At 31.3% G+C, this 12,427-nt stretch overlaps 1 protein-coding gene across 2 annotated transcripts in view; it reads left to right on the forward strand.

The window, feature by feature from the left end:
- Positions 1–12,427, forward strand: part of LOC143071767 (uncharacterized) — a 104,110-nt gene that overhangs the window by 80,058 nt on the left and 11,625 nt on the right. For both annotated transcript variants that reach the window (XM_076246333.1, XM_076246334.1), the window contains 5 exons: positions 1,523–1,718; positions 5,029–5,145; positions 6,387–8,195; positions 10,375–10,557; positions 11,975–12,254. In XM_076246333.1, the coding sequence (XP_076102448.1) occupies positions 1,523–1,718; positions 5,029–5,145; positions 6,387–8,195; positions 10,375–10,557; positions 11,975–12,254 (2,585 nt within the window). The remainder of the gene's footprint in view (positions 1–1,522; positions 1,719–5,028; positions 5,146–6,386; positions 8,196–10,374; positions 10,558–11,974; positions 12,255–12,427) is intronic.

Genomic DNA, 12,427 nt, shown 5'->3' on the forward strand with positions numbered 1-12,427 from the left:
ATTTGCTATGTATTTGTGTCACCATTTTATGTTGAAAAAGGATTGAGAAACATTTAGTACTGAATTTTTGTTTTTTTGGCGTTCTCCATTAATCAACAAAAAATGAGACAAATTAGACAAGTGAAAAAGAAAAGTAATAAGATATATTTTAGGATAATTACCTATTGTGTTGTATGTTTATAACGCTAACTGTCCAGACTTGACACTAATTAGTAATCAAAACTTAATACATTTTCCCCTGTTGGTGAAATGTTATATAATCTAGTGATTACAAAGAATATTGATTATAGCTTTACAATGTTACAGGAATAAACTGTTAAGTTGGTATTAAATTCTATTGACAGTGTTATATATTGATTCCATTATTGATTTTCATGTTAAAACATTTGTTAGTACTCTGATGTCATTAATTTACTTATTCACAACATTGGGTTTTTCCAGAACCATTGACATTTACAAGCTACTGTTATTAAATGTTTACCAAACAAGCCTGATTCCTATGATGATAGACTAAGTCAAACATTAATGCTGAATTGATTTTATTGAATTAGGTTCTCCACAACTATGTGTACTTAAAGTGAAAGATTTTTACTTGATTAATGACTGCAGACAATTTATGTAGGACTGGGTGATCTAAAAACAAAATTTATATATTTTTCCCTTTGACTCAGTGACAGTATATTGATTCCTTAAATTTCTTTCAGTGATATTGTAAATGTTGATCATTTTAAGGGATAGTACATATTTTTCTGTAATTAAATACTCAGTATTTTGTATAGCATAAGAACAATAAAACCTTTATGCATTGCTCCGAGTGACCTGTTAATAATGCACACAAAATCATTTAATGGTGAAATTTTTGTGGTGACAGTTAAAACCCAAATAAGATAAGAACACTGTTAGTATATAAAATTACACTCCTTGGTAAACCTACTCCCATTTAAAAAATCTCTATTTACGACAGAATCATATGTCTGAATATAAATAAGTGAAGTCTTCCTTGAAATGTTAAACATGCACTTCCTGACCTACTTAATTTGTTTCTTATCATGGTTAACCACCAAGTCTACTCAACCCACTTCTAGCTCTCTGTTTAATTTCATTCCTGTATAAGGTCAAAGTAAACAACGTTTTTTTATCTCTGTAGAGACAGAAAATTGTCAAATAAAAGAAAGCATAAACAACATTTTGTTCTCTATCATTTCCAAAATTTGCAAAAAATCATCTTATGAAAATTTGGACAGAAATTACAGTAATATGTATTTGCTAAACTGATTTAAGACTACCACATTTTGTGCCTGGACTAATTCAGGCTACCCTATCCTTGGAGATTCGTTCATTGTATAAACCTCAAGACAGGCATTCCAAGGAGTTAAAATGGCATTTCAGCTAATATTTATAATCTGCTCAAACCAATGTATTAGATAATGCTGTACTTTGATTCACAAAAGAGATTTTGAGAAGTTGGCTGTTGTCTATGACAATTTATGTTTTGTACATGGTGTTATCTTTATATCTTTAGAGAGAAACTGGAAAGAGAAAGACAACAGGAGGAAAAAGACAGATTAGAGAGACAAGAAAGACAGAAGAATGAATGGAGGAGAGAACATGAACGGGAACAAAGAGTGGAGAGGGAGAGAATTCTGAAGGAATCAGCTGACACTTTAGCTGCTGTTGACAACCACTTTAAACAGTCTCTGATGTTAGCCAATCAGAAGGTAGGTTTCTGTTTCTTGAGTAGTGAATTTAGAGGCTTTTAACAGTAGCAGAAACAAATTTTTACTAGACAGGATTTTTAAGTATAGTAAATAGTGATGAATAAAAACAAAAAAAAAATACTTGTGATTTCTCCTCTAGACCATGCTCAAAAATAACAATTGTATAGAATACACAATGAATAATAAACAAAGGGAGGCAACAGATTTTTTTCAAAATTGTGTGTTGGTCAAATTGACCACAAAAAGTAGTAGATCTTTCTATAGACTTTTGTTAGATTGTCATATGTTGTAACAGCATTTCTTTTCTTGCATTTCATAACTCTAAATAGTTCAAGGTTTATCGTGTAGTAAACATGTGTGACAAAACTAAATCTGAAAGTTAGAAAGTAAATATTGTATATATTGACTTATCAATAAATCAGACTTCATATGTCTCTGTAGGGGTTTTATATCAAGTTTTATGGTGTTCAAGTTAAAATCAATTTAAGCCTTTTAAGTATAGAATATTCAATTCAGCATTTGTTCTGCTTGAGTGAATTGTTATTAGTAAGTTTGATTTCTATCATTGGTTTTACATTCAATGGCTTTTCAATTATTTATTGGCAAATATTGTTATTAACAACTTGTATTTACACATAGCAATAATTAGATTCACAGTTGAAATGGAAGGTTTTTTCCATGCCAAGTAATGGTGACATTTAAATAGTTATTACAGTGACTTGACTGATAGTGTTGCTATCCAACAATTGCAATTCATTCAAAATTTTGACCAAATTGCAATTTGTTTTATTAAACCAAATTGTTCAACTGGTCAGAAATTTGAACAAATTGTTCAGTCAAAATGTGAAAGTGCAAGGTGATAAAATAAATCATACTTACAATCCTATAAGACTTTAACTCCACTGTGTTGATGTTATTTTTAAATTAGTTTATCAATCTGTATAGTTATATATAGCTATTACCATACTAAAGGTGAACTGTTTTATTTTGAATTGCTATAAAAATGTCCAAACTAAGCTTTTATATAGTTTTTCTTTCAAAATGTATTCTATATTCATAAGAATCACACAGTATATGAATAAAAACATCATATTCAGTAAAATAATTTGTAAAATTGCAATATATTTGTAGGAAGGGGAGATAATCTTTTTTGGTTTCAAAAAGTCTTTATTCAAAAGAATAGTATTTTAGGTTATTTCCCAAAGGAAACTTATCAATAGCATATTGTTATTTCACATATAGTTTACTGAATATATGATGTATTATTTTAAATGATATATGATTCTTATAAATATAAAATCCTTTTCGAAAGAAAAACTATATAAAAGCTTAGTTTGGACATTTTTATAGCAATTCAAAATAAAATAGTTGACCTTTAGTATGGTAATGGCTATAATATAACATATATGATATAATATAATTATACCAATTGCAACTCATTCAAAATTTTGACCAAATTGCAATTTGTTTTATTAATCCAAATTGTTCAGCTGGTCAAAAATTTGAACAAATTGTTCAGTCAAAATGTGAAAGTGCAAGGTGATAAAATAAAATATACTTACAATCCTATAAGCCTTTAACTCCACTGTATTGATATATTATATCATATATGTTATATTATAGCCATTACCATACTAAAGGTCAACTATTTTATTTTGAATTGCTATAAAAATGTCCAAACTAAGCTTTTATATAGTTTTTCTTTCGAAAAGGATTTTATATTTATAAGAATCATATATCATTTAAAATAATACATCATATATTCAGTAAACTATATGTGAAATAACAATATGCTATTGATAAGTTTCCTTGGGAAAATAACCTAAAATACTATTCTTTTGAATAAAGACTTTTTGAAACCAAAAAAGATTATCTCCCCTTCCTACAAATATATTGCAATTTTACAAATTATTTTACTGAATATGATGTTTTTATTCATATACTGTGTGATTCTTATGAATATAGAATACATTTTGAAAGAAAAACTATATAAAAGCTTAGTTTGGACATTTTTATAGCAATTACAAATAAAACAGTTCACCTTTAGTATGGTAATAGCTATATATACCTATACAGATTGATAAACTAATTTAAAAATAACATCAACACAGTGGAGTTAAAGTCTTATAGGATTGTAAGTATGATTTATTTTATCACCTTGCACTTTCACATTTTGACTGAACAATTTGTTCAAATTTCTGACCAGTTGAACAATTTGGTTTAATAAAACAAATTGCAATTTGGTCAAAATTTTGAATGAATTGCAATTGTTGGATAGCAACACTATCAGTCAAGTCACTGTAAAGGGAAATATGGTCTGAGGATTTTCTATACATTGCCGGTTTAAATGCTCAAAGGTCACGAAATTGTTGAGAAATACTGGGTAATTAGATGGAAGTTTCTTTTTCTATGGAAGGTCTTAATCACTACATGTCCTGACACAAGTAATTAATACACAGCATAGCACATTAACAATGTATTTAGTTATTTTAAAATTCTTTAGAAGTGTACCCATCTCTTTTGTCATCTTTCAACAGATTGAAATTAAGATTTCCTGAGATAAATGGTCATGGTTAGACTGTGTGTGTTTTATGCAACCTGATTTGAATATGTACAAAGTTTAAACATACCAAATATGGTGTTTGTTATTTGTATTTGAAGGTTAACCTCATATTAGGTTTCACAACATGGCGTTTATATCTTTCATTAAGATACCTGTACATTTAGACAAGATTTATCTTGTTTAGTTTTCACCTATTAAAAGAAACACATGAGTATGTTTACATATTTAGTCAGCAGGGACAAACATGTCATAAGATCTAAATATGTATAATGATATAATTCTGAATGATGGTTGTCTAATTTTATAAATATCTAACTATGGGGAAATTTTACTTTCAATACACCTGCTTATTTATGGCATTGCATTTCGCTCTCAAGTATCAATATTCAGCTATTTAGTAAAAACTTGAACTATTTTGATATACCTAGTTATAATAGATGCCAATGGTTTAGCTGTGTGTAAATGAATACCGTTCCTTATTTGATACAACTATGTATTGGCTGTTGACCAAATGTTGTTGATGAGTTTATTTCTGTCTGACCTCTTCAATAAAGAAAGAAGATTTTTAGGTGTAATTCACTTCTTTACAGATGTTGCATGTCTGTTTGAAGTCTGCTTGTTTTTGTTTATGGAAGCTTGAAAAGAGTTCACCCAAATTCCCATTGATATCTTCATGAAAAAAATAGATTAGCATTGATGTATGAAAAACAGATTGAGCTAACAATAATTTATTGTTCTTTCATTAAGGCTCAGTGGTCTGGACCATCAATAGTTCAAGGCACAGTAAAGCCACCCAAATCTGAGCATCATGGTATGGATAGGCGACAAGAGGCCACCAAATCTATGGAGGAAAAAATCAAACAGGTACGCATGCACCTAAATTTTTAGTTAGAAATTTGTATAATAACCATAAGAACAAGCAAGGCCTCCTACTTGCTTCAACTCTGATTCATGCCTCAACACAGATGGAATCCATTAACCATTCTTTGTTGATATGTTATCATAAAGGAATCTTGATTGGTGAAAACAATATATTTTATGTACATAACTACTGCTTGGTTAGTTAAACTCATAAATAGGTAAGATATTGACCTAATTCTTTGGTTCCCAGGGTATTGTTTGTTATCATTTGACCTTGAGAAAGTACATACTACATGCAAATTATGACTGAATTATACATACTGCATACTGATACATATATACAATGTGTGACTAAGCTGTGTACTTACAATTTATTTGTTACTGGAAGGTGGAAGTAGGGGTTAAAAAGAGTAGTATTTTCCCAGACATTAAAACTCTGTGTGAGATACTTAATTGGAAAAAGTATAATACCATCAGTAATGATAACAATTATGTTGTTCAAGTAAAAGGCATACTATTGAAAGCTCACAGTACAGAATAAAAAAAAGTCAAATTTCGAAAAAATAAAAACAAATGTCTAGCATTTGTATATCAATGGAAAAAGACAGACATTAAAAGATCCTTAGGGATTAAAGACTTTAAATTTTGCCATATATAAGAAGAGGACTGTGGTCTTAGATTGTTGAATAGAAAGAAAATCCAGAGAATTATAAAAAAAACAATATAAAACCTAGGCTATGCTTCTAAAATTTGAATGATACTAATACAGTTTAATTAAATCATTTCCTTCATAAAAGTTGTTTTCATTGCGTTTGAGAATCGTGCATCATTTGGTTTTGTTAATGTCCTTTTGGTTGTTTTATTATTTGAATTTCTGTCACAATCCTAAATCAAATGTGTAATGGCAGTACAATATTGGATTTAATCAAAATTGTACAAATTTAGAACCTATTACTGAAGATGGAAATGTATTTTTAAGGTGATTTGATTTATTCAGGAGTCTACTGCCCTAGAAATTTCAGCTCTATTAAATCAGTAATCAGAAAGTCCTTACTCCTAATGAGTGGCAGAAAAACAGTACGTTTGCTTCTACAGAAAGCACATAATCCATCTGCATGACATGATTGACTTAAGTTAATATCTCCTATAATTTACATAAAAGCTAGAGTATTGAATAACATGAATAGCCTTACTATTGTAATGTATCTATTGATTCCCTGTAGTACATTGATTTGTTTTTGTAGGAGAAAGAGCAGCAGTTAAGACAAAGGCATCATGTAACTGAAGAACAAATTCGCCAGGAATATCTTCAAAGGGAGATGATAGAAAGAGAAAAATACCTGAAACATGTCAAAGAAGCTTCAATTAAACAAGAACAAAAACTAGAGAAAGGAACAAAAGAAGGGAAGGACATGTATTACCCTGGGTATCCCACTCCCTCATCTACGGCTAATATCAAACAGGAACCAAAATTTAGTTTGTTTGGTTATCAGCCGTTTCAGCATTCCTATATTTCTTCAGAACAATTGCAATCATATGGACTAGGGGACAAACATAGAAAAGAGGAAAAAGACTCTAAACGTTCAACTGTGTCTGTTCCCCCGCCATTGATCAAAGACAGCAAATCACATAGTTCTGTTATTGTTGATAACAGGATGAAATCAAGTAGTCCACGTCCTGCTCATTCTCATCATTCTACTGTACCGTCCACGTCTCCACGATCACAACCAAAACCAGCACATACACCAGACCGCCAGTACTCATCACTTACATCAGGCAGTCCCTTGACTTCTCATCATCAGGATTACATGTCTCAGTCAATGGACTTGTCAGCTCATCGTGATAAACATATCCCTAGAAGTCATAGTCCCCTCCACGTAGCTGATCCACATCAGCTCTCAGCAGCCATCTCACAACCCCTTGACTACCACCGTAAGCCCAGAGTTCAGTCTAAGTCTCCTGTGTCTTCCTCCTCTGTGACGGCATCTATTGCTCAGCCTCCAGTTACATTGACTGGTTCCATGGCTTACAGCTACAGCCTAATACAGCAAGGACTGGTACCAAATCCAATTTACTCTCAGACTACTGTTAAAGCAGCATCTAGTACTAATGCTCAAGAAATCTCGCCCGGAAGTCAGGGAGTTAAACGAAAATTCAACAAGGAGGGCAACAACAGAAAACGTCAGAAAGGAGAAAATTCCATGCCAATACCTAGCAGCAATAATTCCATTCCTAATACAACACCACAAATATTAACAAATCATTCACCGTACACGACAACCTCTAGTAATAGCAGCAGCAATACAATATCTAACATTACCTCACCATCAAATTATACGGCAGCCGGATCAGGATTCATGGATAGTTTTAAAACTTTTGTTGAAAATGCAGTTCAGAATGCATTCTTCCAAGATCCTGATTTTAATAAGAATAAAAAAACGACAGCAACAACAACATCATCAAGTTGTAATAAGGGGTTGTCCCAAACACCCCCTGCTACTTCTATAGCACCCAGTACTGGTGTGGAAAATCAAGAGAGACGGAAGAGTGATCCTATTCAATTAACTCCTATGGCAAATGATGAGGCCACTTCATTGACTCTAAGCAGTAGTACAAGCAGCTTAAATAGCCAGGTGACTTTATTGGAAACAATTAATCGTGTTGCAAATGGACAATTAGATACAGACAGTGATACACTTAGTGCTCCTAGTCCCCCACCTAATGTCAAATCAGATTCATCACCCCACAAATCAGCAAATCATCCAAAACTCAAGAAAGCATGGCTTCAGAGGCATTCAGAAGATAAAGTCTCAACTAAAACTTCACCTCTTTTACATGATGAAAACTCTGAAAGTTCAATTAAAAGTGAAAAGAGTGTCCTCAATGAAAAAGGTGAAGTTGTCAAAAATTGTTATGTGAATTGTTCTTACATATCACCCAGCAAAGAAGGTGGATCCAAATCTCCAATTAGTGCTCTAAAGTTACCCAATGGTACTGGAAAAGAAGGAGATGAGAATGAATCTACAACATCAGCATCTGAGACAGAGACACAGGTTAGTAGTGTAACAATTCATTTTATCAAGAAATCTAATCCTGTTCATACTTCTTTTTATGTCAAGTATGAAACCCATCAACATACTCCATCATCATTTTATGAGGAATTGCTTGTTTATAGATTATGTAAGAATGAATTAAGGGTGAAATTATAACAAGATTATGAGATTATTAGGCTGCACAGATAAATCAGTTCTATGCAGGATGTGTGCTAAGATATATTCTTGGCGAATCAGGTTTATGGGTTTATTTGGCGTTTTTGTGACTATCTATATACTAAAAGTCAGCAATTTACAAAACATGGAAGATTATTTTACTGATATATCCTGCAATTCAATACACTGTAGCAGTTTCTGAGAAATGTGTGTAGTGCTGTCAGAATGTAAGTTGTAGAAGACGCTCCTGTTTATATTTGGATTCTTGTTTACATGATTATAAGTAAACCAGACTTGATGATGCAATATAGAGTGTTGAGGTTAAGTTTGCCAGAGCAACTACACAGAAATATTTACTGAAATCTTGCCATCAAGTACTGTAATTGTGCCAAAAAATGTCACTAATGTATTAGTTTATTGTTATAGAGATGTAATTATTAACTTGTCTGATATCAAAAGTCACGAATCCTATCATTACACAAACAAAGAAATTAGTTACAGAAGGATTCAGGGTTTATTGGTTTTTAGGCTAGTAACATTGTTTTGTGATGTAATCGTCAGCATTAAATGGGGAAAATATATCTCCTATGATACACATGTGTTCTTATTATATTCAGTTATTTAGATTTGTTGTAATTATAAATGTTAATAACTCTATCACACCTGTTTCCAGGTTAGCACTTCAGATATAAGTGGTGTAATAAGTACAAAATGTATCTGCATGTATTATTGATCTCTATTGAATAATGATACAATGGCCAATATCTTTTATTAAAATGATCCCAATGGACAAATGAAGTAATACAGTTAATACTGTGAATTTGTTTATTTTCGTGGGTACCAATTTTCATGGTTTTAGGAAACTTGCAAATTGGTGGATATTTAATTTCTTGGTTTTGCCAAAGTCTACATACATTCCTTAAGAAAATTTGTAATTTGTTGAACATTTAAATTTGTGGTTTCCTTGTACCCAAATGAGCAAGAATGATTTGGTATTAAGCAACCTTGACTGATGGAAGATTGCCAGTATAAAGTTTGGTTAAGTGATCATAGAATGTAAGTAATTAGATGTGCTACACAGACAGACCTAATTACTTGGTTAAACTTGTGTTTGATTGGCTGCCATCTCTACAGGGATTAATTTACCACCTGTTTTGTCAATATTTTGTTTACTTCACCTAAAATCTAGTACAAGAAATTATAAACCATACTCTGCTCAGAATTTAATTAACATCTGAAAGTACAACTTAATCATATTATAAATCTCTTAAACATGAATAATGTATGGTGGGTTCCATTTTTAGTTATTTTATACAGGAATAGGTTATAAGGGCCATCTTAGGAATGAATCCATTGCACACAGACATGACTGGACTGTGAATGTGTTGTATGTCATTAACACTGTAGATATTACAATGTTATAAAGGAAGGAGATGACATCCTGTGGTTTTATAGATAATCTACTTTACTGCTTGTTAAGTATAAGTACTTTAATAAGAGGAAATATCCATACATTAAATATTTTCCTGCTTAGCCCTAACAAATAAGCATCAGTAATTGTAAACCCTTATTTGAACCCCACAACCTACTTTTGATGATGACTAAGAACTTTTATAAACATACAAAAAAAATGGCTTCTTTATGTCAAAATTTGACAAATTTAAATTTTACTACCACATTAATTGTTGTGTGGGTTGTATAGGACCTTTAATTTTCTATCCTGGAGTCATTATTAGATAACATCACAAATATTTGCTGGGAAATTTACCACTTAATACTATGAATGATAATCCCTGTTAAACTTTCAAGGTCATTGTCAAGTACAAAGCAATTATCTTATGGCTGCCATTTTGCTTACCTTACCCTAGTATAAAAAGTTGATGTTTTTTTATAGAATGTTATGTTTGCTCCCATATCTGTTGATTTATTTTAGCATTTGATCTTTCTTAATGCTTAATGTATCTTCTAGATTCTGTCTATTTCATTCCTGAAGATATTTGAACAAATTTTACTGCAATTTCAGATCACTGATGGTACCTCTGGAAAAAAGCGTACCAAGACAAAAAGATTAAATCCTAAAAAGAGTAAAGTAGATTCTGATGATAGTAGCAGTAGTATAAGTGCTCCAAAACGCAAAACCAAAAAACCAAAAGATTCCAAAGAACCAGTCATTGAAAATCTGACCAAACCTTCACTACCACAACCAGTAAGTTCTTACACAGAAACAGAATAGAATATCAATTTATTTTATGATTGTTGTGTAAAATTATATAAGCTGACATAGGCTTAAGTCTTTTAATACCCTTTTGAATTTCAAAACCTTGAGGCTTTCTTTATAGTCAAGCAAGCATGGCATTTGAATTTTAAAAAACCTATTGAGTTATTTAAAGTATAATAATTTGTTATTGAATAAATATGTATAACTATTTAAATGGATTTGTGAAACATAACAGTTCAATTTAAAGTTATTTATTATGATTCTTGGCTGATTAAACATGTTGTTTGGTATTTGAGAACAGTAAACGTATTGATATTTCTATTCTATAATAGTACAGGCCATTTAAACCTGAATGATTTTCTAATTCCCATTAAGCAAACACAGTGTATAAAGAATATGGATTCTGTCTGAGTGTTCACCAACCTAGAAAGATTGATAAAATCCTCCCAACTATTGTGTAAATTATTAATCTTTATTGACCTAACTTTTAATGAAACCTTGGGGGATTTAATATATAGTCAATCAATAGGGGGAGTTTGTAGCATAGAAAGATGAGTGTTCAAATGTTATTAAAATACAATTCATACTTTTTAATGAAATTGATTTTCGTTAATTGGTATTATAAGTGCATTTGATAACTATTATGTATTATTCAGTTTATACATATTTGATGAATCATATGATATTCGGTTTAACTAGTTGAAATACCACCAATCTGTTGCTATAAATATTGTTGTTAATTCTAAATGATAGAACACAAACATTCCTTTCTCATGTTGCTGTACCAACAAATTCCAGAAATGCATGAAAGATAAACATATTGAGGATGAAAATAGTTGTTAGGGTATTAGGTATGATTGATTGTTTAATAGCTGATGTAAACCCATAACCAGGATAACAACACAATCTGTAGATAGAAGGAAGGAGGGAATAAACTGTTTGTAATCCCTGTGAACTAGCACAATAAAATTCATGCTCAGCAGGACAAAGCAGAGATTTTTATTCATATCAACATTTTCTCAACCTAATATGCATGTTATATTTGCAAACTGGATTTTAAACACCGATACTGAATTTTGTTTGAAGTTTGAAGTGCCCTCAGGTTGTCTAGATAGGTTAACTAAACAGTTTTATGTTATAACCTCAGGGTGCAGGATTTTCATGCTGTGTTTAAGACCCAGTTTTTGGTCTTGTTGAAAGCTGTATGGTGACCTTTAGTTGTTAATTTCTGTGTTTCTTGTGGAGAATTGTCTCATTTGCAATCATATCACATCTTTTTTTTGTGTCTTACGCATTTCCCATTCATTCCCAATTTTATGTTATAGTCCAGTGTAAATTGCTGAAGATGTTTTGCAATATTACAATTAGCAATGTTATAATAAGCTATATGACAATTGTCTTCCAGTTACAGTTTACCTCAGAAATTGAAATGGAAGTAGAAAACACTGAGGTTAATGTGGTCAAAGAGGAAGAACCAGTTGAGATTGAAAAACCAGAAGAACCAGTTCCAGTTGTTATGGAAACAGAACCAGAACCAGTGAAAAAGGAGAAAGAGAAAAAGAAACACAAGAAACAAAACAAAGAACAAAAAGAACTAAAAGAAGTTCAAAAGGAAGCAACATTGAAGGAGGTGAAAGACATAATAGCCAGTGTCACCAAACCAGTAGAAACTAACCCTGCAGGAGGTAAGTTGTCCAAGATATGGATTATAGTTGGAATGAATGACAAGCTAAGACAAAGAATAGGCAAAATAACAAAAAATCCATCCTTATTTTAAAAACATTAAAAGTACATGCAGCAGCTGTTGGAATGTAGAATTTGAAATCTGAAACAGAAATAAGAAGTTAAATCAAATTAT

The sequence above is a fragment of the Mytilus galloprovincialis genome, chromosome 4, assembly GCF_965363235.1.
Source record: "Mytilus galloprovincialis chromosome 4, xbMytGall1.hap1.1, whole genome shotgun sequence".
NCBI lineage: Eukaryota > Metazoa > Mollusca > Bivalvia > Mytilida > Mytilidae > Mytilus > Mytilus galloprovincialis.